Here is a 27,709-nt window from a genome sequence, read left to right on the forward strand (position 1 = left end):
AAATAAATATCAAAATCACTATTTGTTTTGTTCTCTTACAGCAGGCATGCAAATATGCTATATTATTTTTTGAAGGTTTTCACACCTTACAGCTTTGTCATTCATGAGTCTTATTCAATGTCATTTATATGGTGAAGCGTAAGCAACAATGATCAAACAATGGCTAGTTAAATCACAAAATATGAGACCTGAAGGTCTGAATCAAGATCCAAATGCATTTTAAAAACAATAGCACTAACTACCCCAAGAACAAATTGACTTCAGTCAATAGGTCTGATTTAAATAATCATCTCCCTAAGGCATGCTTAATATTTCCAAAAAAACATCATAACCTCTTGAGCTTCTGAGCTGTAAAGAGTTAAACAAAAGCCAAAACTGATTGAAAGGCATCTGCATTTCTATTCACAGTGTACATGGAATTCATGTACATGGAATTCATGTACATGGAAATGTCAGCAAACTGACTTCATATTGGCATGAAGTTCCACCTAATATTTGTAGTATTAAATATAATGCTGTCCAGAAAAAACCATAACACTGAAGTCTGGACAAGAAGAAGGAATAGAGAGACAGATTCATATGCATATGTACAGGTTATAAAATGTATGCCAAAAATACATTTATTTCATATCATCACCACTGACATGATAGATAGTTTTGATGCTGAAGAAGTAAGCATAGAGCTTCTTGATTTTACAAGTCATTAGCTATGTCAAATACTTATTGCAGCTCTATTCCTCTAGTATAAAACTGGGGTCATTACATTTCTGTCCCCTGAAGATTTTCTAATGACTTTCAGATAGTTTTTAATCTTGTATGATACATAATTGCTAAAGATGTACAAAACCCTAAAGTTGCATGGCTGCTTGACAAAGTATTTGAAATTAGCTTCAAATAGTAGGGCCAGTTATAATCAGTTTGCATGTTTGAACATAATTTAAAGGATGTGGCCAAATACAAACTGCCTCAGAAAAAGAAATACCAAATACCTACCACCTGTGAAATCTATAAAGAAAATGTTTATTAAATATGGGTCCAGTTTGGGAATTATTTATGAACTTCAACAGCTAAAATAGCAACATCCTGACCAGACAGATCCATAGCTTTTACAGTACTGATTAGCACTGTGGCTTTTAGCTCAAAAACTTTTTTTTTAACCTATTCCTCTCCCTTAATAAGTAAAAGAAAAGAAATAATCCAAACCAGGACAATGTAAGAAAATGCCACCAACAAAAATCAGACATAAATTGGAATGACAAGTGGCATTTGGACATTTGAGGTATTTTTCAAGCTATATTTGAAGTACAGTAGCAAACTATCAATTAAAATAAATGACGAAGAAACCAACAGAGATTCTAGAGATCTGTAGTGCTAAGAGTGGAGTGTTCCCTACTGTTTATCACAACAATACACACATTTGACAGTGTCTAGCAGACAATCACTAACAGATTTCACATACCAACACCAAAGTATGTATAGCGTTCAGAGAACATATATAACAAAAAAATAGAAAAACAAACTTTCAATATTCTGGAAGTACTTAGCTATGATAAAAATTCTCCAGATAACTGAAATTTCCTGCCATGCTTAAAGACAGACAGTAAAGTTCATACTAGGTCATCAAATTCCACTGACTTGAACAAACCCATTGGCATCCATGTTTGTTAACTGAGACATCAAATAAATCAAAGTAGATTTTAACACCAAGTAACAAGTTAGTATCTAGAGGAAGACTGACATGTAGGGGCAGCTGCAATTCAACCGGGTACTTTGTAGGATAGTTTCAAACATCTTTATTAGTATCTCACAGAAGGCGGTACTGCTTTTCAGAAAGAGAAAATATCCTATTCAGGAAACAATGAATAACCTTTACACAGACATTTGTCAGGTCTGTCATTCTACACATTTGAGACCTCACAGCTGAAGCCTGTCTTTTACCACTTAGTTAAGTAACACTATATTCCACAAAACAAATACAAGGAAATGAGAAAACAAGTAAATATTTACTCACCAGCCTTCTCCTTCTCTGAAATAACTGGCATAGCCTGAAAGAAAAAAAAATGATACCACTGTTAAAAAATAATAATATTAGGGAAACCTTATAAAATCTTAAGGTAGTTTTTATGTGTCCAGAAGGTCTGGAAAGAACTGAGGTCGCACTGTGTTAAGCATTCTGGAGAGAAACATACAGTTTCCATTTATGTGTCTTATAACCTATTATGAAACTAATTACTGTTAAAAAAAAAGGACTAGGAGAGAAGGGAGGACATGGAGTTAATAAGATATTCCAATGAATGCATTTTGAAATAATCATCCTAGAATACATGCCCACAAAATTCCTCTAGGAAATTACTAAATAATTCTGAAGGAGTGAAGACAAAAACTGTGTGACTGAAGATGAGACTGAAATGCCAATTCTTTCTTCTGCAGAATTCAAGTAAAGTTCTGCCATTGACTCTATATAGTTAGGACTCAGGCTCAAATGTATGTTGTTGTATAACCTACCAATTTCTTACTTTCTATATAATTTTTCAGAGACAAGCAATAAAAGTGTTTTCATATTGGCTGTAATTGGTTTTGGACTTGAAAAATTGGGTTTTTTTGCAATGAATGTAAAAATCTTTCATATTATGCTTTTCTTTCAGACTAATGCAGAACAACTTTCTGAGTGTATTTTTCCTGAAATTGATGAATTCCTGAGATTGAATGACTAGCAAAATAGAATTTATATGGTACACATATAAACAGAATTAAAGAATGTGCAGATATGATAAAGGTAAGAAAGGCTGGATGAGAAACAGGAATGGGTATGCAATGTATGCAGAACTGCCATGTGAGTTAAGGTATCAATTTTACATCCCTTTCACTTGTGTCAGCCTAGCCTTTGTTCAGCAGATTTTCCTGCTGTAGATTTCACAGGAAAAAAAAAAAAAAAAAGAGGGGAGTGATGGACAGAAACCGCAAAACAACCAGTTTCAGACTTCCTATAGAGGTCCTGAAATAGACTTTGAAAATTTCATTTCAGGATTTGATTTGTCCTGCTATATAAAATGGTATTTTATAACATTTCCTGGATGATATTTTGTACAAAATTTGAAATAGAACATGTTTTAGACAATATATATTAATAAATACCTTACAGGTTGGTAACTGCCATAAGGATCCTTTTGTGATTCCTTCTGTTCCACCTGCACTCTGACTAGTTAAATATCTGTTGCTTGAGTTTGACATTCAAAAATGTCATACTACCAGACTAATATTATTCAAAACAACAGCAGCCCCTTGTTTGAAAAGCATTTCCCTTGCTTTTTGCAAACACATTTTTGTTCAGACGAAGCACCATTTTGCTCCAGTAGTGCAGAGGCATTAACTTCCATAGACTAAAGGAAGTTTACATGCCAAAGAAACAATAAAATCACAGAATGAATTAAGGCATCAGTTACAAAGAAATAGAAGGTGTATCATGTATAGATTTTTTTAAAAAATAATTGATAGAGTTTTGAAAACCGGTATATAATTTTCTTCTCTTTCCCAGACCTAAGTGGTTACACTGGCTAAGAAAAATAAGAAAATAAGAAAGAAACCCCCAGATTCACTACTATCATTTACCTGAGAAGGAAATCTGAAAGAGAGAACTTTGTAAAGAGGAGAAGGTGAGAAACAAGTAAACAATCAGGGAAAGAAAAACAAACAGAAGAAGAAAAAAACCCACTAGTGTAAATCGAATGGAAGTGTCAGGACAAAAGAAGGAGAGATGGACATAAGTTATTATCACATTTTAATGTTGAGTTTTGTTACCCATAAAAAAATAAAAGGTGTGATGGATTCCTCTAAGAAAAGCTTAGAAGACAACATTGAAATGACTGGAGATGTTGCAACAAACAGTGTCAGCATTGAAATCATAAGCTGTGTCATGGAAAAAAGACAGCAGTTTGAGAGGGACAGCCTTTGTAAGGTCTAAAATACAAGGTCAAGATGAAAAGCCGTGATTCAGTGAACTGCGGGAAAGCAGTTACAGGACTCAATAGCAATATGATAGAGTGACAAGTATGGAAGATAATTTCTCTGGTAGCTTTATGACAGATTTAAATGGTCTTTAATCATATTGTCTATAACTGCAGTGCAAGTCACTGTGTCCTGGTTTAACCAGGATAGGGTTAAGTTTCCCCAGCAGTGGGGGGGGAGCTCTAGCCAGGTTATTCAGATACCATGCGGAAGTCACATCCTGGCGCTGTCGCGGGAGCACGGTGCACGTGTGGTTTTGTACATCTGCTCCTCTCACTGTTGTATTTGGTAGCTATTTTGCTCTGTTAATTGCTATCACTATTACTGTTATTGTTATTGTTGTTGTTTGTTGTGTTGCTATTGCATTATTGTATTAAACCTTTCCTTATTTCAGTCTTGGGGCTTTGTATTTCACTCCCTTTGTGGGGGAGGGGCAGCGGCCACGTGGTCTCAGACCCCAGCAGGGGCTAAACCACCACACACTGGTAGTGCCCTTGACCTGAACGAACACTCCTGAATCAGCTCCCATCATCGTTCATATCAGCATGTAGATTTTTTTCATACCAGCATATCAGATTTTAAAACAATGTTAATCTTGCCATTTGTAAATTCAAGTTATTTCCCAGAAATATATTATATTTGTAGTTGATGATCACTAAAACATGTTGATTTACAACCAGACATACATTTAGTAAATCTGGTAGATGATAGTCCTAAAAGTTGTAAGAGTTGTATAGCGGGTTTAGCCCAGGTAAAAAGCTGTAGCTGGCAATACATAGAACCATAACGCCTCAGGGCAGATGTGTAAATCACAAAATTAGTACTTCTGTATAGTAGGATGAAGAAGCACTATAAGTTCCAGAAAATTTAAAGACAGAGTGAGGTTTGTAGATAGAAGTACTTCCTACGTTCATACAGTAATCTTGCAGCAATTCCTTAAGACTGATCCTAGAGAGACCAATGTGGATTATGCAAATTACCAAAAAGTAAGAAATTTAAAATCAAGTCACATGCATGGGAAAAAAATTAATACTAGACCACTGAGATAAAGAAATGCATTCAAAATGATAACATCACAAAGTATGTAAGTTTTACTAGAATAGTTAGGAGGACTTGCTATGGTGGTGACTATCTGTCACCACCATTTTTCACTACTCCAGGTCCCCCATAGTGCATTATGTAAATATAGAGATTTCCTTTTATTGTCTCACTTTTCATCTTGATATCAGACTTAGCCCTTTTTTTCAGCAAAACATGGTTCCATTTCCTTTATGTGCTTTTAAAATTAGAAGAACTAATTTGGTCTTATTGATTAACTGCACAAGAAAAAAAGTATTGTATTTTCCAAGAACCAAATATTTTCTCAAATTCATGTGAACCTGAATAAAAAAAGACAAAACAAATTATCTCTAAAAACTCCCTTATAGTAGCATCAAATTAATGAAAGTAAAATATTTTCTTTAGAACAGAATAGGAAGCATATTTTTTCTGAAGAATAGCAATATTCTTCTCATTTTAAAGACTGCAAATAACATGAATACTTGACTCAGAACATGGTACTGTGGCATACTTACAAATCCTGAATCCATTATAAGTTATGAAAGATGTTTTCTTTAAAATAATGTATATAAATAAGCAAGTCTTACTAATTCTTTACAATTTAAGAACTCATACATATGTCATATTTTTAGTCAAAGGTTTAGATTTGCTTAGTTTACAGAAAAATTGAAAACCTTCCTATTTTTTAAAAATATATAGTAAATGTAAACTCCCTGATTAAAAAAACCAAACCAAACCAAAGAACACCCCAAAAACCTACCCTCTTTATCCACAAAGTACAAAGTCATCTTGGATGATACTTTCAAATATACTCTGTTTTCTAAACAGAGTGTAATCAAGATGTAAACCGAGCTAAAAGTTCTGTCAGAATGTTCTATTGCTGCTTAAAAGCTGAGAAAAAAAAAATCCTAAAGGAACATAGCATTTCCTGAAAATTTAAAATAAAGTAAACCACAAGCAACTCTTGTTCAACAAGATCTCGGACAGTCCTACTATTGGTTTAGTTTTTCATTAATACAGCTACGCATACTGCTTACATGCTGCCGGGTGGGAAAACATGATTGTTACTTATGAGAAATGCTCTCATATCCAGTAGTTTTGAATTCACTGGAGACCTTCTTCCAACGAGTTCCATATGTTCCAAATGAATTGCATTCCCAGGAAGTGATTTAACACTTCTGGCAATGGAGCAATTAAACCGGATTTTCCTGTTCGGCCAGATGGGTTCACTGTAACTTCACATTATTTCTCACTCTCCTCACAGAACTAAAAAACTGGACTAACAATTTCCACATGATCTGGCCATGATGTGTTGTTTAAAAAAAAGCAGGCACATGCTCTTTTTACACCCCCTTCACAGATTTCAACAAATACGCCCCTAAAATCAGGCTCCTCTCTGTATTTTTAATAGTATATGCTCTTAGGAGCACCAAGAAAGAAAAGGTAAAAAAAAATTCCCCTCTCAGACCATTGCTGAAATATACTCAGGATTTTCTTTTAAATTAGAGAATTTGAGTTTTAATCTATGAAAATGTTACTTACAATGTCATATTGAATATTTTTGGATGCATCCTTACGATATTGTAACTGTTTCCCTGTAAATATATTACATCTGCAAATATAACTGTAAAGTGCAAAACCACTATATTGGACATTTTTCTTTAAAATTGCAGTTGCCTGGCTCAGATATAAACGATTACCAGTAACTCTGGGTTAAATAACCACTTCCTGTGAATCTCATTAGAAGTTAGGTGGAAAAGCTGTCTTCCAGCAAGGAAAAAAATGGTAGAAAATTCTGGTAAATCAAAACTTAAAAATTTTGCACAAATGAAAAGCTTTGTTTGACCAAAGTAAAAATATCTATTTCTTTCTGAGTTTCTAAGAATATTTTAACAGGGAAGAGAGGTAAATGTGTAAAAAAAGCCCACAATTTCACAGAGCAACCTTTCATTTGGACATGTGTAGTTCTTCACTATGAAAAGAGAAAAGAAAGAATCCCTCCCCACTTCCCAAATTAGCTTCCCTCCATTACAGACTCAAAATTCACATATTTTGTCCCTGAAGTGGGCTAAAAAATTAACATTGTAGCTTTCCAGATTAGAAGAGGTATAGTCAGTAGATGTGTGCAGTGTCTTGGTGGTGAAAGGGGGAGGCATTATCTGCAAAGAAGACAGAGTGCATTTGGGAGCAGTGCTGAGGGTATGCTGAGCTGCAAGACTGCCATCATAAAAAGCTGAAGCACATCCAGTCTGACCTGAACACAGCTTGGCTCTCCCTTAACTGTAGTGCAAAGCTATATTTTTTTTATACTGATTCTAAACCTGCAGACAAAGCCGTTATGAATAAAATTCAACTAGCTATCTTTTTGTTTCCTTGCACTCACAGAACATAAACAGCTCTATCATGACTGACTTGTCTGTGAAGGGCTACAGTAGATGGCAAAGGTTTGTATAAACTGGCATGTTACTTTAGAGGAGCATGTAACATAGAATTTCTGCAGTAAGGATCTAGTAACATCTATTTATTTTTGTAGTATCTCATAAACCAATTGGAGTGAATCTATACTTCAATTTTCCAGACAAGATAGAGCATCTTTATTTTAAAGCCATTAAATACATGTTTTTTTTCCCCACAATAATAGTTCTCTTTTTTTTTTGGATTACAGAAGATAAAGTACATTTGGCATTATCTGAATCACATTTTCAATACTGCCATCTAACCATGATGGATATTTTACAAAGCCCTTCCATCACAGAAGGCTATCAGCTATTCAGGCTTTTTTCAGGTATGCATTAGAATAGACATGCTGGGAAATTTTCTTGCTAATGGTCTGACACATCTTGATTTGCAATCATTTGTCTACAATTTTGCCTGTGTCCAGGGTGGAGGGAACACTCCAGGACAAACAGCATACTGGGATTTGACTAGAAAGGGAAAACACAGCCTTCATAATAATTGTAAGCAGGTGACTCACAATTGCTGAGCTCATGCTGCTATAAATCCCCTACCTTATTTTTTTGAAAAGCTTTTATGGTAATCACCTTTTATTCCTGCAATTAAAAATCATGGTCTAAATTCTCACCTTAGTGGATGCTTCTTTTACGCAAAAAAGTGTTAGTAAGAATTGTGCTTTTCACTGAAATTATTTGCTTCAAGACCAAATCCATGTTCCTCTTCTAAAAAACTGGAAGCTTTATATGACATGAGAAACAGAAAAGAGACCAACCGCCAAAGCTTGCAAACATAAAAATGGATGTTACATTTATTTTTTAAATAGGATCACTGATTTTAAGACCAGAAACAGCTATATAGATTGAAATATATATCTGTTGTCTTCTTTCTACTCAGATGATCAAAACACCCAAAAATCTAAAATCCACTAAAGAAGAGAGATCTACTGAACTTCTGACAAGAAAGAAAGGAAGCAATATCAACACGATATACAATTACCAAGGAAGGACTAATGAACCGAATGACAGAGAACTCTCTATTCCAGTAAACAAGAGCAATCTTGTACCTGAAAACTGAGTTCAACAATGCTCAGACAGAAAAATTATTTTAAGCATTATGTATCAAACAGTGTATGTTCTGTATCATCTGGAGTCCTTAAATAGACATTTTATTTAGAATGTATGCTCCAGTTTTCTTAATTTGGATAAATAGTAGTTAAAATAAATAGTAGTTAAAATTAAGCGGTTATTTTACAGAAGAAAAAAATCCATGATCATTCAGATGGTTTGAAATCAGTCCATAACCAGAAATTTCCTCAGTTATATTCCTTTTTCAACAAAATACTGAATAGATATCTCTACTGGAAAATTTCGATTTTTTGAAACCAAAGCCTTTTGTGTTAATGAACCAGATTAAGAGAGTAAACATGTAGAAAACCCTTTTGGAAATACTAATTAAAGTAATCTTTTGGTATTAGCACTGAACTGAAATCATAGCAATGATGTAGAAGAAAAACCAAGAATGATTAGTTTATAATCCAGAGTTATTTACAAAACATTAGTTTATTAAATTTATAAGTTTTTAAAGTAAGTTTTCAGCTCTCCACAGTTTTAAGTTTTGGTTTTGTTTTGGTTTTTTTTTTTTTTTAATTTATTTTTATTATTTTTTTAATCTGGCTAAGGAAAGAGAAAAACCAAAACCATCAACTTTCAGGACAGATCAGTTTTAGAAGGGGAATTCATCAAGGTCTTTCTTTGTGGTCTGTCATTTTACTAAAGATTGCAATTACTAAAAGTAGAGCAGAAGGCAATTAAAAGCCACCCAGCAATAAAGCTGCACCATTTAACTCAATTTTTAAAAAGAAATTAATGTCACATTCAGAGGTCTCTGACTAAGTTTATGACAACACTATGAATTTAGTTGTAGTTGAAGTACAAAGCTGTATGCTTGCCTGCATATGTTCTCCTCCAGTCAGTTGTATGCCTCTCCCCAACTAGTTTGTTTTCTGACTGGATAGTTCTGTTTGCTTGAGCCTCTTTATGCCACTGAGGTCATGCACAGAGACTCCTTCTAGTTCGTGCTGGATGGTTGGCAGTTCTCCTTCCATGACGCACTTGCCAAGAGCCTGCACTTGGGGTGGTCTGGTAACTTCCTGTGTCTTCATAATTCAGCTGGCAGTGTGACTCTTACCATGTTGGAAGTGCGAAACAAAGATGCAGGATCACTGTCTTGTGCTCTGTTTGGTGTTATTACAGAATTTCCACAGATCTGGGTAAGCTCCCAATGCTCTGAAATCTGTTAGGACCGCATACAACTGGTTTATATGACAGATAAGACAATAGCCTGTCTGCAGCTTGTCTGGACTATTAAGTAGAATTTGGCCATAATATAGAATTAAGTCCCTTCTCTTTAGGGATGCTAAAGTCTTCAGAGCAGCAGCTGTGAGTTCCTAAATACCCTGAGAGTTACCATCACACAGTTTGTGAAATATAATTATGATTTTTTAAAAATTAGCAATTATTAGATCTCAGGTTATTTGCCTATTAGGACTTGGAATAAAAACAAATGTGTAAAATAAACTCATTTTTGATACTTCCCAGGAGATCACGAGATAAGGAACTCTATTTCCACTTGAACTGTTCTTTAACTATGCAGGTGGACATACATTACTTGAAAGAGGGGTCAGTTAAATTTTAGTTTAATGTTAAGGAACTTTTATATAGTTTTTGGTAATAACAAAACCTGTGCTTCCTCCATTTCCACCAAACATATGTATCTCTTCCCTAAAGAAAACATAACTTGGATGTTAACACCAAAGCTGATATGTGACACACTACCTCTAGAACTGGAGCAGTCCCAAGAGTGCTCATGCTTTTCATCAATCACCAGAGGTTCTATTAGGGTTCATTTACACATAGAGAGCTTTTTTCCCAAGCTAAGAAGTAATTTGTTTAGCTAACATTTATCTTATAAAACCTTTTACAATAACAAACACATCAATAAACCCTGAAACACTGGCAAAGCTGAACTACTTGGGAACCAGAGGGCACCCAGCTCTATAAGGCGGCAGTAAAAGATAATTAAAGTCTCACGTTTCCTATTTGTTTCAACATCATGTAATGTCTACAAATGTGATTTTGCCTTAAAGCCCTTAAATCTGGGGAATGCTTCTACATGGCTGACAGGAATCGCAGGTGCTTTCAGCCTTTTCTCATCTCCTTATATATAAAACTTACAACCTTAGAATAAGTCTATGTTTCATGTACATAAAAAATTCTTTCAATCATGTGATGCTAGAAAGTAAAATTTGTTACATGATAACTCTAAGTTACCAAATACCTTTGAGCACCTACTTGCAGAGTAAAAGGAGAAATTAAAACCAACAAAATTATACCATTTCTCTTTCCCTAGCCACCTCAGAGAAAACCAAGGAGCCTTTGCCCTTCATCCCAAGAAAAACAAGTCACTCTTACTAATTTTGAATCAGGAAGCTCATCTCATTGCTGCCAGTGCCAGAGTCTATCATAATACAGAAGATGTGTGTTTATGAGGTAACTGAGAAAAGGTTAGCAATACAAATCATCAGATACGTAAATGACCAATCTGATTCTAATGATCTTTCTGTGAGGTCATCCCAAATCCAATGGTTGATTGCTATCTACATTTTTGAATTCCACTAATGTTAGTCTCCTGAATTCAGATCTCACTGAGGTTAGCAGCAATAAAATCATATTTGAGTTTCTTGAATATTATATATGAAGGATTGGTATTTATGCTGGTCAAGGAAGGCCTCACTGTGTTCAGCTTTATGTTCTGAAAATGAAAATCAGGTGTAGAGCACTGCAGCAACTTACTGACACCTACTGGGAGGGCAGGAACTATTGACACCTACTAACATTCTGATCCTGTGTGAGTTTCCCCTCTTGAATCTCTGCAGGTAACCCCAGCTGGCTACTCTTTCCATTATTATTAACAGCAGGCTGCTACAACTGTTTAAAGTTCTCTTTCTCAATAAAGATGCAAACCCCAAGACACTGATTTTTAAAATGTGGTATGTGTGTTTTGCCACAATCTTTATGCTCGCAGTCTCATGTGAATTCAGTCGCTATGATATTACGTTTGTTGGACCAGGTGGGAAAGGATCAAAGGCAGATCCTCAGGGAGGCTCTTGATCTTGAGCTTTATTCTGGGCATAAAAGAATAAATACAAAAGATACTTCTCTTCTATGATGATGAAACCTTTACTTTCTGCAGAACATCATAGTTCTTTGCTCAGGAAGCTTGAGAGTCACATAATAGTGATGCTAATCATGAAATGATGAAGAGAGGTGGGGGGTAGCATGCTAGACAGAAACACTGTTAGGTTTGTGAGAGTCTGTGCGGTGTTATTGCGGCAAAAAAATGCATCTAACTTTGGAAGGTAGCAGGTGTGAGCATAAGAGAGTAATTGCAAATTAATACATTTCAGTAAGTTATCACCAGGTCAGCTAGATATGGTTTACTTCTTGGTTTACTAAAACATAGAGCAATATAGGTTAACATAAACCATCCTGTTTGCTTTTACAAGAAGACAAATGGCAAGGAGTAGAAGCACACAACAAGACAGTGGCTTTGCCTTGGGTAGGAGGAGGAGGTAGAAAGGAAGGGAATAAACACTAAAATATGCTACCTGGATCTTGTTTGCTTATTTGACTATATTCTTGCAATCTCAGTTTGTTTGTGCTCCAACATACACACATAATGAGTGCGAGCTTAAAAATCACCAAACACCATTACTGTGACCTTACTAAGTATTTCTCTAGGTCATCTAAGGGAGAGTTGAAATGGAATGAGTTCTTTTGAGTGGTCTCTGCATATGCAGTATGCTAACCTTTAAGCACTTGTCAAGGCTGTGGGTGACAGATAGAGGCAGTAAAACAAAAAGACATCTTTTGGGTGAAAAAGTAAGAAAACTTGCTTTTTAGTTCATTCAAAAACTTCTGTTTCTTTCAAGATAATTGATTTTTTAAAAAAAAGTTGGATATTGCTTATATGAAAACAACTCACTTTTTTCCAAAAGAGAAAAAAAAAGAAATAAAAATATGTAACAAGTAAAAATGAGAAGTTTCTTCATCACTGGGAAAAGAAACCGGAGCTTTGTCTCCTAAAAGGGCCTAAGAAAATGATGCAAAGTAGGTTTTTTAATCCAAATACAACAATGAAAGTTCTAAAAAATACCCCAAGCCCTTCAAAAACCTCTTCAGAAAACAAAACATTAATCTGCACAGCTGTTTTATGCTAAAATGCTTGTAACCAAATCCCCCTTTTTTGTTTGAGAAAAAAAATTCAACCATAACCATTTCTACTTTAATATCTAAACTCTTGTCAAACTGTGCATCAAATTTCCTTTGCTCATGTAACCAAAAGCTTGGTTCTTCTAGTACAGTTAATAAACCAGGGAAATACATGTTTCATCTGCCATATAGTTTCCTCAGCTGGAAGTATTACCAGTAAGAGCGCTACTCCAGGTGTCTGATATGACCACTTCCTACTACATTTCTTTAGAGTCTTGCAACACCTTGCTTAACTTGGTAATGCCTGAGCTAACATTTCATCGTACATACCTACACAGACAGACACCGGCACAGACAACACACACACACACACCATCTTCCATCTCTGTCCAGTAATCCCATTTTATTCCCAGGCACTATCTGTCAAACTGGGATCTTTGATGTCAAAAAAATCTAGAAACCAATGGAAGTACTCATACATCTGTGAAGTTTTGCTCATGTTGCTGACATATTTTAAAAGCCTGGGAGGAAGGATGGGTGTTTTGCAATTGGCTGCAGGGGATCCTGGGTTCCATTCACCACCTTAAGACTCAGCCATATATGCTGCAGGTTAAAGTTAGGATGAGCTTTCCTGCATGGTTAAGATGACAGACTAGCTATTATTTTTCTTACAGTAAGACCACTGGGGATAGTCATGGTCTGGTATTAGAACAAGAATACTAGCTGGACAATCTTTGTGCCAGTTACATATATTACAAACACCTAAATTTTCTCATCTTTAAAATGTAAATAATAATGCTTTACCATTAAATGGAATGTGTGGGGGCTCTAAAGTGCCTAGAAAGATATTCTGCAAAGTATTCTGATTGTTCTGTGATAGACTTTTCTACACATTGTGTGTAAAATTGTAGTATATTAAAAGATTAACACATAACAAATCAATTAATCTTAACTTCTTAACATATACACACTTTTTTTCTTACAATCGCTAAGTTTTTTAATGTAAATTATCTAGCATGTTATGTATTTCTGCAGCTTACATTCTGATATCAAAATATTTTACATTAAGTTTCATATTTTAATACATTTGTTTCTAAGATTTTGTTTGTTAGAATCAGTGGGTGTTAAAGCAGACACAGCTTCTTACAATTTAACAATGACACTGCGTTTTCTGTCTTAATTAACAGGTATAATAATTTTCTATTCAAACAATGGCTAACCATAGCTGGTGAAGGATATGCTCTGTCTGAAAAACCTGTATTTTATAAACTCTTTTTATGTGGCACTGAGAAGTTGGATATATTCAATATTGCCATTCATTTATCTACCACAAGTTCCAAACATTATTCTTTTCTATAGATGATATATTTCTAATTCATGAAAAAAATGAATTGTTACTAATACAGAGCACAATTCTGCTAAAGCCAGTAGGAGCTTTCCCAGTTACTCCAGTAAGTGAAGGCTCAAGCTGATGCTGCCTGACTTATAATCTTCCTGTCTATGCTGTGTCCGTTAAACACACAGTTCTGTGTGTGCATATATGGATATGCATAAATGATAATAAAATCTACTATAAAAGCCAGGATTTATATCAGACCTTTTACTAATTGCTACATTTACTATGAAGACAGCCCTTTTAGGCTCCTTCGTTTTCCAGAAGTTCTAAAATTGGTCTTCTTTCAGGTTCACTTTATTTATTTAGTTAGTTCTGAATTTTATTTTTGTTTTCTGTAGGCACCAAGTAAAAGAAGTATCTCATCAACATCTATGTTCCCACGCTATTCCCATGAAAATCTCGCTCCGGCTTGTAGACAGATGCACTCAAGAACCTGAGAGTAGTAAGTGGGTCCAATTCTGTGAAGTGCTGGGCATTTTCTGTATTTCCCCAGGATCATGCGCTAAAAGTACAGTTTCTTTCTGAATTGTTCCGACTTTCCCAAACTTTGTGTGGCATATTACAAAAATGTAGTTCACAGTTTCTAAGCTTTCAAAACTTTCCAGAGGGAAACAGCACACAAGAGTCCAAGTACACTCTTGACTTTCATACCAATACCAGTCCCCTGAGAAGAGTTTGAATTATGCCGTATTTTAGTTAGGAGGGACTATTACAAGTATGAAATATTTTCTGCAAAAACACTTTTGACTGAATTTTATGTTCACACTCAACTCTCCTAGAACCAATATTTCACAAGTATTTAAAAATATTTCTGACCATTAATGATGGTGCAAAGAAACCTAGAAAGCAACAAATCCCATTTCATCACATGAAAAGAGTAGGTGATTTTTTGAAAGGAGATTGTCTGCAGACTGTCAGAGTAAATTTCTGACAAAATAGCTGTATTTCATATGAAAAAGTTTGATTTTGTGAAAAGAATTATATGAGTAGGGTAAATACAAAATTTTAAATCCACACACATTAGTCCCTAGTTTTTTATGTAAATTTTAATTACAGAGTCACTACAGGAAGAGTAGATTTTTAAAAAAAAAAAAAAAAAAATCTTTCTTGTGTCTTGGCAGCAAAGTATGGCTTAGTGAAAATAAAACACCCAACCAACTAGCAAAACAACAACACTGCACCAATCCCTCTAACAGTGCCTGGTTTTCATTGAAAAGAATAGAAGAATGCAGTACCCATGTACTTGAGACCTTCCAAACTCAATGTTTGCATTCTGAACTCGATGAGGAAGGAATAGTCTGTGTATGAAGCAAGTTGCAAAGACTTGCTGTGTCTCTCAAGACAGAAGTATAGAATAAAAGTTCTATTTTATATTTGCCTGTGTTTCAATTTAAGAATAAATGTGGTGACAGCAGTGGAGGGTACTCATCACCTTGCAGCTGCTGAAAGAAAAAAAACCTTTAGTAGTTAGTACCAAAGAGAGTGAAAGAAATAAGCCAACCTACAGATAAATTAGATTAAGATTTTTCTGTCTGCCCTTTTTATGTTCATTTCTCCATTATTTTGTACTTCTAGTCTAGTCAAAATCTAGACCATCCTGATTAACTTTTCATAGGAAAATCCTACTCCCTTACCTCTGGGCTTAGCATTATTTAGAAACAGAGGAACAGCCAGAAGTGAGGACTCAACAGGCTATTTAGAGAAGCTGGATGTATTTCAACCTGTGAGGCTAAAGGAAGTCTACCCAAGTATGCAATGTTCTCTAAGCTTGTCAGCTCACCTCGTCAGCTCATGGGGCACACCTTGGAATCCAAAGACATGAGTGATGGAAAGGCAATCAGGAGCAATCAACATCAATTTACTAAGAGCAAATCATCCTTGACCACCTGATTTGCCTTCCGAGATGTAATCACTGGCTACGTGGACAAGAAAGCAGTGAATATAATATACCTTAACTTTGGTAAGACTTTATACACTGTCTCCCAAAGCAGTCTCATTTGGAAGCTAAGAAAGTGTCAGCAGAAAGAGCAGAAATTGAGATGGGTTGAAAACTGGCTGGACCGACATAATTCAAAACCTGTCAAACCATTAAAACTGACATCTTCAGCTAGTTCAGAACAAATTTATCTCTTAGAGTTTTTAGAATAAGGACGGAACTAATTTGTTCTGAATTCCTAATGGCATCTGGATGCATCTTTTAGATGCAGGACAAAATGATTGAGAAGATAATGCCAAACATTGCTGAACACAGAAGAGGAGCTCTGCATTCAGTCTGATGAAAAGATGAAATTCTGTGAAAACGAGAATCAGCGAGATTTCAGGGATTCCCCAAAATAACAAAGGATTGGGATGCTGACACACGGGGAACTTGTGGAAGCTCAAATAGCTCCGGGTATGTGTACTGAGCTTTGTTTATAGAACTACAAAGAGTAAGAATTTCTTGTGAAGGCATCAAAGAAAGGCAAAAATTCAAACTTGAAATCCAAGCAGGAAAAAGATATTGGCTTAAAGCATGCCCTTACAGATGCTGCAGATATATGACAGATTGTCTTGAAGTATTTTCCACGGACATCAAGAGAACAAATAATGGTAGCAGGAGATGGTGTTGCCATAAGTAGTAATAAGAAATTTTCATGGGTTTCCAAGTTTCTGAGAATGCGTTTACAAGTGCATATAGCTTCAAAGCTACATTTGAACAGGACTAAATAATCCAAACTTTCAGTTTAATAAACCCCACACAAAATAGCATGTATTTCAGCACTCACTCTCCTGATTGGTATATGTCTTACAGAACCTCAATATTCTTAACTGACTCACAGTAACCCAGTGCAGTCCTGAAATACTGGCACTAGAAGCATCCATTTATCTAGTTCTAGAGAACAACAAAAATTGTTTGTATATAAATAGGAACAAGCGTGGCATACAAACAAATACACTGAAGCAAGTTTCCTGATTTTTTTTCTCCTATGCTGAAATATCCAAAAATAAGTTATTAGGATGGGGAGGATAAGGAAAATATGTCACAAGAGATTGCTTTAGTAATTCATTATTATAAAGTGTACTTGTAGATGGCCTCTATCTTCAAGAACTCTGTTCTCTCATATAAAAGCTGCTGCAGCTACAGATTTCTGGCTTCTGTTGAAAATCTCAGTGTTCTGATAGCAGTTAAATTCTGTTAAGACCATCACTAATTACAAAGTACTGAAAATTATTACTTCTTGTTATTCCTATTTCTGTTGCAAGTTGTTTAACATACTTAAGTATTCTAGGAGTTAAAGAATTTCAATAATGTAGTTATCTTTTCTCCTAGGTTTTTGTTTTTAGATCTTGTCTTTTTTTTTTTTATAAGGCAGCTCAAAATTTCCACCTGAGTGTTTTCAGCTTTTATGAGCTTGGATTCAATATCACAGAAATTGCATGAAACAAATTGGAACAGAGCAGCCAGTCTGATCTCTGTGTCTTATAGGCAATTATTTACCATCCTGTTCAAATAAGTAATCTTCAGGGGTCTAACATGTTCAGGAGAGGTTCAAGCTGTAGGTCATATGTTTTCAGCAGTAAATTAATTTAGTATATTAAGTTCAATAAGAGAGATTAAAAAAAGGCATATTTTGTTTTGGACATTATGATGAAGGGAAAAAAAAAATCAGTATTTCTGTCATTTGTGTCTGGAGAGTCCTCTTGAAGATTGGTTTAGTAGAGTATATGCTAAACAGGAGAGAAGAGAGTCTCCATAACATCACTGGTGCTCTCTACTCTGTATCCTATCTCCATTCATGATGAATGCTTCAGAGAAAAGTATAGCTGGTCCTCTGAAAACCCTTGACCAGCCAGGGCTAATCATTCTGTTCTGATGTCTAGAGGTGATGAAATCAAGTGTGAGGTTTTATTTTAGTTCTTATTTTGCTGAAAAACTAAAGCGAGAACGTTGCAGACACACTGATTCAGGACAAATCTTGATCTTCCCATAATCTAAGACAGAAATTATTGTGCATGGGAACTACTGGAACAACAGAGACCTCTGCAACCATGTCACACCTTTCCAAAGAGAAGTGGGAAGGATGGATCCAACTTTGTTACCTAGGCATTAACCTAACTTGTTTTAAATGCTTCAAATGTTTCCAATCTATGACCTGTTCTAGTAAGCCAATTAACTACTTTTGCTATGAAAGTGCATGTTATTGCAAGGTTGAACTTTAATCGCATTCTGTAGCAAAATGAATCTTACACCTTTGCTGGCAAGACTTAAAAGCTGTCCACTCAGATATCTTTTCCACATTCTTATGTACAGTTATCAAACCATTCATTATCCTTTGGGCCGATTCCTAAATGCTTACCAGGGACAGAAGATATGATATGCTATGCAAGTATTCACTTCTTCTGAAGTGACAAAATTAACCACAATTCCATGTATGAGCATTTTTAAAATTTGCGTTATCTGTGGATAAATGAACTTTTCCAGGAGCAATCAGTGAGCATGATCCCATGTAAAACCCTGAACACTTACAGGTCTACCACAGGAATTTTGGTAATTAAACTTAAGAGAAATCAATGGGAAGCCTTTCTTGTCTTTGGCACATGCTGAATTGGATCCTAGATCACTAAAGACTATCTTTTTCCCTGTTCTTTTCTGACTTCAAATGTTAAGGCAGTTGAGGTTGCTTTATCAATTCAGCCTCACCTTCATTAGATGCTTTACTCGCCCCATCAGTTTTACAAACTTCTATTGAAATAAAGTTTGAGAGAGTTGGTACCTGGGAATCAACTGAATGTACCCCTTCAAATAAGTGTCATGTCATGCCTGTGTCACATTGTATCTCATGGGGGAAGGAGGTGAACTGTTGAGCTGCCTTGTGCTCAGAAAGCCTTCTGTGACCTAACTTACAAATCCAACAATAAGACGAAGCTCATGTCCTGCTGCCAGCTCCTCTCTAAGTAATAAAATAGATTAGAAGGAGATAAGACTTTTGATTTATCCTGTAGAGTTTAGTTAGAGGAACCATGTTAAAAGGAATCTTGAACCTCTGTTTAAAACGCCTTCTAACATGATGCAGCTTATGATAACCAATTTATTTATTTATGTACGGTAATGCTGAAAATAATTTTCTCAAAGTAATTTAAGATCTTATTACATGGAATTTTTTTGTATGTGTTATACAGACTTTGTGATGAATGACTTACCTATTACCTATAAATGAAATTACCAAAATCTTTAAAAATTACTTTAGTCCAAAATGAAATAGGCAGTAGAATAGGAATACTAGAATGAAATACTCTGCTAGTCTCTCTCATTTGGATTAATTCATCCTGTAGATGAAGAACACAGCTCTTTAACACAGTGGGATTAGTACAGTTTTAATGAACAGCTGATTGGGCCAAGATTTGGAAGAGTCACAGACAGAACTGCTGTAATTTTCCTCACGCACTGGCTTTTAATGGAAGGACAACTGTACTATTTGGGAAAATACTTGCTCAGCTGAGCTACAGTCAGTTCCAGAGTATCCAGAATCTGAGTCAGAGCAGATTTATTTGACGCAGTGGTGGAAATAGAAATGCTTGGTAAACACCAGAGCTCCCACTGCTGAACTTTATAGCTGGCCTGCACCGATGCCTGCAACAGTGGGAACTTCATACATGCAGATACAGTCCATGAGACAAAAACATAGTAACAGTGTAATTATTAGTTTGAGGAGCTACTAGAACTTTAGTGAAAACAGTAAGGACAGATTTAATAGCTTGTATGGCTTCTGTGGGAACTTCAGATAACCACACAGAAGTCAATGGGAATTAGGAAAGAATTTCTCATGCATTTCATGGAACAAGTTGCATATTCCACATTGATTCACACGGGATGGTGATTTACTGGTTGGAAGAACTGAGTCCATTACTCATTTTGGAAGGTGATACTCAGGGTGGTTTTTTGGGTAGAATTGGCTAATAACACTGCTAATAATACTGCTAATAATCCAAGACAGCAGGGAATGAAAAAACATACCAGCTGTTTTTCCAGTAAATCTTAAACATTATCTGCTAGTACATGACAATGATATGTGGTTTTTGAAGAAGATAAAAGTATAATTTATTCACACAGATTAATGATAAAAAGCTACTCCTTAATAGCTAGGAGAGAAGAATCTTTAAAAAGAAAAATCAAACTAAACAAAAATACATGCAGACTTTTTTAAAAAAAATTCCTCAGTCCATTTTGTATCAATAAAAACAGTCGTGAATTTAAATTTCCTACTTAATTATTAAATTAAATTACCTATCAAATTCACGTATTGCATGTTTTCCTAGAGTGGTACTTTTACTATGCAATTTCCATATTTCAAAATACAAATTACTTATTTGCTGTCCGAAATTGTTTTCATCTTCATTTGTAGAGATAGTCAACACCCACCAATTTCAGATGGAAATTATCAGTCATCATCTTCATATTTTACCTAACACAGTCCAAATCAGTATCTCCATTTCTACTCTTTCTGATCTTCACTCTGACAGAGATTTTGACCCTGCTGATTTGTTTCTTTCTTCCAGTATGCCTTCTTTCCTGGATGACAAACATGTTCATAGATGTCTTGTCCACTGGTTTATTCATGTCTTTCTCTATTGGTATAGAATGAATTTTCAATCCCAGTTTACCAAGTACAGTCAATCATTTAGAGTTCTTTGAACTATTATTTCCCCAAAGACTTATTAAGCATCCTTTCCCATGTTAAAGGCTGTCCTTAGCACATTTTTATTTGAAGAGAAGATGATGAGAAAATGTTTTAAAAAATGCTTTACTCACTAATAATTCTGTAATGGTTTTTGTCTGTCTCCTAGCATGAACTGTCTTACCTTGGTCTTTAGACTGAAAACTTCCTGAATTAGGACTGTTACTGGAATTTAACAGCATACTTGCAGCAATTTAAAAAATAAGAATAATGGTGATGTTGGTAGCCTGCTAGTATTTTTGCTTTCATTCTCATGATCTAATACGCTTAGACTTCACAAACCTATTTTTAACTGTTGACAACATTATTTGTATTACTGAAGCACTCAAAAGCCACAGACTCATACCACAACCTCATTGTGCAAGATCCTGTACAAACAGGGCAGAAGAATTACCCATACATGAATAGGAATGTAACCAGTATAAAGCAAGAATCCTCATGCAGACTGATGTGGGAATACTAGGAAAATGATCACTTGTGTCATATAAATAATCACACAGAATCATCTAGGTTGGAAAAGACCTTGAAGATAATCTAGTCCAACCATTAGCCTAACATTGACAGTTCTCAACTACACCATATCCCTAAGTGCTATGTCGACCTGACTCTTAAATACCTCCAGGGATGGGGACTCCACCACCTCCCTGGGCAGCCCATTCCAATGCCTAACCACCTGTTCTGTAAAAAAATGCTTCCTAATATCTAGTCTAAACCTTCCCTGATGCAATTTGAGGTCATTACCTCTTGTCCTATCGCTTGTTACCTGGTTAAAGATGCTCATCCCCAGCTCTCTGCAACCTCCTTTCAGGTAGCTGTAGAGGACGATGAGTTCTCCCCTCAGCCTCCTCTTCTACAGACTAATGTTTTAAGTAGTCTGGGAACACTTGGATCTTGACTGATATCAAACTTTTTCAGATACCACAGCAAAAGAGTACATTACAGAAAGCATTTGGAAAAGCCAATGAGATAGCTTTGCTGATGTATGTGGGGAGGGTCCTTATAAGGAAAAGCGTGAAGGAATCCAGTCTCCCCTATTCCAACTTTACCTGCAATTGTGAATGTTTTTCTATGAGTGTTTTTCTGAGCATCTAGGATCTCATAATCTTAAACATATACACATCTAGAATATTTTTGATCTAGAATATTTTGTCTTTCAAAAGTACAGTAGTGCTTACAGATTCTTTCCAAAGGTATGTTAATCTCCTTTTTGGATATTGGTAAGTCAGCAATGACCAGATTATTTTCTTCGTGAGCTGTTTCATCTTTTCACTGGTAGTGAAACATGAACTGTCATTATCCTTTCACATTTTCCCCACTACCTGTTTCTTCTCAAAGAGGATCCAGTTCTGAAGATTCACAAACACTCAGCCTCTGCAGCACACAGCTGCTCCACAGGCCAACATGTCCTTATGCGTCCTCGCTCTTTTCCCTCCTTCATATATAAAAGGATTATGAGAAACACTGACAATTCTGGAGCTTTTGAAGACAGTGGAAGAATTTTCAAAATGTTTTTATGTATTTTATGTGCTGGATGGACTATACTCAAATGCCTCTACCTTTTTTTAGCTATTTGCTAAAGTTCTATCATTGTCATAAAGATTACTTCTGTAAAAATTTGTGAGTTGCCCGAGTGTAGATAGAGACCATAAAAATAAAGATATTTATTATACCATGAATGGCATCATTGTTAAGTTAGTTAATATTCCTTAGTAGCTACTACTCTGTACAAGTCACAGACCACAATACTGAAGCATGCTTTTGTCAGTGCACACTTACATGCTTGCTGAATTTGTTGCAAGATTAGGGTCTGAAATGCATTTTATATCCCTACAATCTTTCACTACTACTTTACAGCAGCCTAGCATGTTCATTGCAATGTGGTCATTAAAGGTAATACTAATAGACAAAGAAGACTTAACAGGAAAAGGGTATTTCTTGGCAATGTTATCACTATGAATTAACAAAAAAATATTTAAAACTTAAACTGTGTTAAGTACATGTTTACACTAATATCAATCAATGACAAAACACAGTACTGAAAGCATAAGAAGTATGCTAACTGGAAGGAATCTTTTGCCTGTACTGTGATTAGCTCCACCTACACCATTTGCAAGAGATTAAAGAAGTTTAGAATTAGGAAATACATGTGTTACACAAGGATGGTAGTCCAAAAGAGCATGCTGACAGGCAGACACCCATGAAATGCTGCCTTGGAATTTGTATATCCCAGCTTTCACTCTGCCCTACCGGTAGCCTGGACAGCAGCAGCAGGAGATTTGATATGACTCACGTTCTGCAGGGCCCTGCAGCAGAACCACTGATGACCCTGAGTGATTAAGGGTCAACAAACTTCAGCCTGAAGCAACCGTTCTATGAACTTTGGCACATTCTGAGTTGGCTCCTGCTGGTTTGTTGCCTTTGGCCCTTATCTTGTAGTTTAGCAAGGATTGTGAAATTCTGAATAAAGTTACAAGACAGATCAGTTCTGTCTCAGGGACTCAAGGTCTTGCTCTTCAAATGGTCTTCAAAATTCCTTTAGCAAATAACCTCATCTATCAGCTAAACATTTTCCAATAGATGTGTCAAAGGACCCACCAAAAAATAAGGAAAAAAAGAAAATATTTGTATAAATGTCATGTGGGGCAGGGAAACATTATCAGACATTCTCTGTGGTAGCAGTCTGGAAAAACTACCTGCATTCTATGTGTGCACAAACTTCAGCCCATAAATGAGAAAACTCTGCTTTAAATCTAGTACTGTGTGTTTTCAGATGGACAAAGGGAAGAACTACTTCAGAAAAGTGCAAATATCCTTGTGACATGAAAAGAGAAAAAGAAGACCTGCCCACTTTCAAAAGTACTTATAAGTCTAACATCATTGACTCCCAAATGTCCAAGTTGCCTACAAGAGGACTTTTAATATAAAGTCAATTAGACTTCTGACATTTTTTTCTGTGAATTTTGCTTTCAAGGCAGAATTTAGGCCTTAGGCAGAAATTGTAAAATCTTCCTTCTTAAAAGTACAAGGAGGAGAACATATAACTCCCTGGACTCTTTTTTTCTTGGCAATGTTTTTCCTGTCATTGAGGTGGCCTCAGTGCTTTAATGGAATACTCAATGGAATAAAGATATTCAGTGGTAGGTAATTAAAGCCTTCCTGCTTTGTTAGCTGGGGTAGTTCTGGGGAAATTCTCATTCTAACATGGAGCTTTGAAAGACCACTCAGGTTAAGGTTTTCAGTGTCTACAGTCAGATTACTGAATACATAGGCAAGACATTACCAAGACATTTTCAAAAGCAATTCAGAAGCACAAAACTTTGTCAAAATTGTTCAGCTACAGAGGTAACACAAGTAGATACAGCAACAGGATTTCCCTTCCTGGAAATCATCTTAGTCCTGGAGGTCATGTAAGACGCAATTCACAGCATTCAGTGGCAGGTAGGTCCTTTGTATTTGTTCAGCTCAACAACTGTTTACTTCTGCCTTTAAACATCTAAATAGTTTTTTAAAAAATCTGTCCTTCTAGTAATTTTCAGAATTTATTAATTAGTGGCTCAATTAAGACAGCAATTTTGGACAATTGCACGTCCTCCTGAAGTGCAGAATGGCTTCTAGGTGCCCAGATTCTCTGAATTTTTAAAAATAAATCTTAACTCTCCCTCTTTTCTTAACACAGAGTCTATGTGCTCTGATTTTCCCTTCTTACAGTTTCTGTATTTCCAAGAGATTATCCACAGGATGTTCTAAACAGTGTGAGAAACCCACTGAAGACTTTTTCCCTCTCCTAAGAATATAGAGGTCTCAAAACACTCTGAAATCCCTAAGCATGTCAAAACATCGCTCAGCATTGGCAAGAGCAAAACTCTGTCTTTCTTGAACTGCTTTTGAATTGGTAAAACAGCAACAGAAGAATTAGAAAAATTGTATGTGACTTTGTAGCAAAGCTCCACAATGAGCCAATATAGTTCAGTTTTAACAGTTTGGAAGCTGAATATAAAATTGTCTATATTACTCTCTGCCACGTTGTTGCTATCTGCCTTATGCCTAACACCCCACTAATTCTCCAATGAGATACTGAATTGCCGAACTTTTTCTTCATTCAACATATTAACCATGTGAGTTTATTGTGAAAATAAACTCATTGCTCCTGTTCAGCTGAAAGGTCTACACTTAATTTCACTTCTTCTAGATAAACCTGCCAATTGCAGCAAATGTTGAATTTTAAATATTGTTATCTTAAAGTTCCTTCAGGCTTTCAAGGAGATGTATCTTGACTATCATTTGAGGTGCTTTGAAACTCATTATATTTTAAAGAAACAGTATATTTAATCCCACATTTATCTAGTCTCACATTTACTCATCAGTACTTGTAAACTGTGTTGAACACTCCTAAGGCTGTACTACTGCAATATAAAACATGCTGGACCGAGAGTTTCAGCTTTGTAAAGAGAGTGCTAGCATTCTGCAGGATCATGGACTATTGAGAGATTAATTCCGTCATCTACTCCTCTCCCTTCTCTGAAAAGAAACCCTACTTTGTTTTCACATTGCAGTCTCAATGGCCTATAGTTCCTCACTGGCTGCCTCTTGTGTGGGTTTTTTGTTCACCTACGAAACTACTATGGAAGAATAAACTTCCCAGTCTAGTTCCATTCACATGCAGACAATGTTGTCTTCTCAGACTGGGAACCCAAAAGTTCAGAATGACTTTGGAAGACCAAAGGATCTTCCCACTTTCCATCTTGAGCAGTACCCTGTTTAGCTTTCTGTATTCTGCATGGCAATATGTTAACTATTAATCTCCATGTAATGTGTGCAGTCTTATTTGATATACAATAATCGTATTTCACTATTTACTGGGTTGTAGAATACAAGGAATACCTCAAGTACCATTATAAATTGTTTGGATTTTACATCTCTTTTAAAATAGGGATAGTACAAAAATTACCATAAAGATGGTTTGGTAAGAGAAGGTAAATAGAACAAAATTTCAGAGTGCAAGCTATGTTTTAGGGAATAAAACCAGACAAACTAAAAGTTTTGCTAATCTCTATGTTAGAACACAGAAGGGTTCAAAGTACGGTAGTTAATCTGAAGAAAATAAAAAGTGGCAACACGCTGGAATGTACAGTTTCTATTTATAGAAAGCCCAGCAAGCTAGAAGCCCATGCCATTCAATTAACAATTTACAACACCTTCATTGTACAGTACAGTGCAGAAAGTGGAAGGCTGTTTCATTTCTGTATTTCCAGACGCGTGTCATTTCCAACCCCATATTTAATAGTGTGTAACTGCCTGGAGGGGAGAGATCAGAATGTGTGGCATGTCTCACTGAGAGGAATTTTGTGCATTAAAAAACCCCAAACCAAGCTCTTGCAACTATTAAACAGAGTGCTAACCAGATCCCTTGCTCCCACCCTGGCTTTGAAGACCAAAAAAAAAAAAAAAAAAAGCAAAGAAAAGGACGAAAAAAGAGAAAGAAAGCACATAGCAGAGAGTGAGAGACAGAGAGGGCAAGAGACAGGGAGAAAGAGAGTTCAGGAGCAAGAGAATTCTTTATGAGAGAGGCATATGTAAGGGACAACAAGAAATGGTTTTCCATGATGTCACTCACAGCATGTCTGTGTCTGGAAGAGTGCTTGAAAAGGCAGACATGGATTTCTTCCATTCCGGTAATGCAAACTATTCATGCCATGTTTTCAAACCACGTTCCATGAGCAAAAAATATGTACAATGCATGAAAGAAGATAATCTAGATATTTATTCACTACCAACCAGCTGATTTGAACAAGCTGATAATTTAGGTCTTGTAATTTCCTCTTTACCCTTTAGAATCCAGGTTTTCTAATCTCCTCCTACTTTGCAATCTGTCCCCTCACCCTTGTCTTGTTTTTTCCTTCTTTTATCTCCCACCCAAGAAGCTGATACAAGGGTTTTTTTCTTGTTTTTTATGTGCATGCTTCTACTCTCCTGTGCTTTCCATCTACTGGTAAAAAGATTATTAAACTGTTGTCACTACCATTTTAACTCAAATTTTGTGTCTTTGTTCCCTCGTTCTGTGCTCCTCACTTGTCTTGAACTCAAGCATGGAATTCTTTCTTAGATAAAACACACGAAATTCTCACCAACAGACATATTTACATATTACATTGTTTCTTTCCCCTTTGATACAGCTTTTCTTTCTTGAGGTTTTGCATATTCCCTCTTCAGCTAAATGCGCATTATTTCAGACATTACAAATCCCCAAAAAATCACTTAGCTGATAGCACACTTAAAATAACCGCAGCTGCGAGTGGAGACATGGATTCATGGAGCTGAATTCAGTACTAACAAGACTGACAGCATAAACAATTATTAGTGATGTACTTGTGTCTCAAAGGCACTGGTCTTCAGCCCATGGTCTGGAAACATCTAATACCTATGTTTGCTATAAATGCCAACATTCTACCTTGTTCAAGTCACAGGTAGACATGTTATCCAGTTGCATAAAAGAATAGGCAAAGCTGTGGCTACGCAACCATGCTGGTGATCTTGCTGGGACTGACCTGGTGAAAGACAGGAATGGACCATGAGGAAGACAAAGTGTACTTTGGATCAGGGTGGTTACGATTTGGTGTTAATAACTGTCCTGACTTTAATGCAAGATGCAAACCCAGAATAAAAGGCAAAAAGGTGGAATACTCAAAGAAAGTAGAAGAAAAAGAAGAGAAAATAAAAAAAAGATAAAAGAAGAAAGAGAAAGAAAAAAGGAAAAGGACAAAAAAAAGCAGGAAAAAAGAAGAAACAGAAAAAAAGATCACTTTATAGAT

General features: G+C 35.8%; 1 protein-coding gene across 4 annotated transcripts in view; it reads right to left on the reverse strand.

Moving 5' to 3' along the window:
- DLC1 (DLC1 Rho GTPase activating protein) overlaps positions 1 to 27,709 on the reverse strand; it is a 254,089-nt gene that overhangs the window by 134,218 nt on the left and 92,162 nt on the right. For all 4 annotated transcript variants that reach the window (XM_074866282.1, XM_074866281.1, XM_074866283.1 and 1 more), the window contains one exon: positions 2,012 to 2,045. In XM_074866282.1, the coding sequence (XP_074722383.1) occupies positions 2,012 to 2,045 (34 nt within the window). The remainder of the gene's footprint in view (positions 1 to 2,011; positions 2,046 to 27,709) is intronic.

This window comes from Strix uralensis, chromosome 4, assembly GCF_047716275.1.
Source record: "Strix uralensis isolate ZFMK-TIS-50842 chromosome 4, bStrUra1, whole genome shotgun sequence".
In the NCBI taxonomy this organism is placed as follows: domain Eukaryota; kingdom Metazoa; phylum Chordata; class Aves; order Strigiformes; family Strigidae; genus Strix; species Strix uralensis.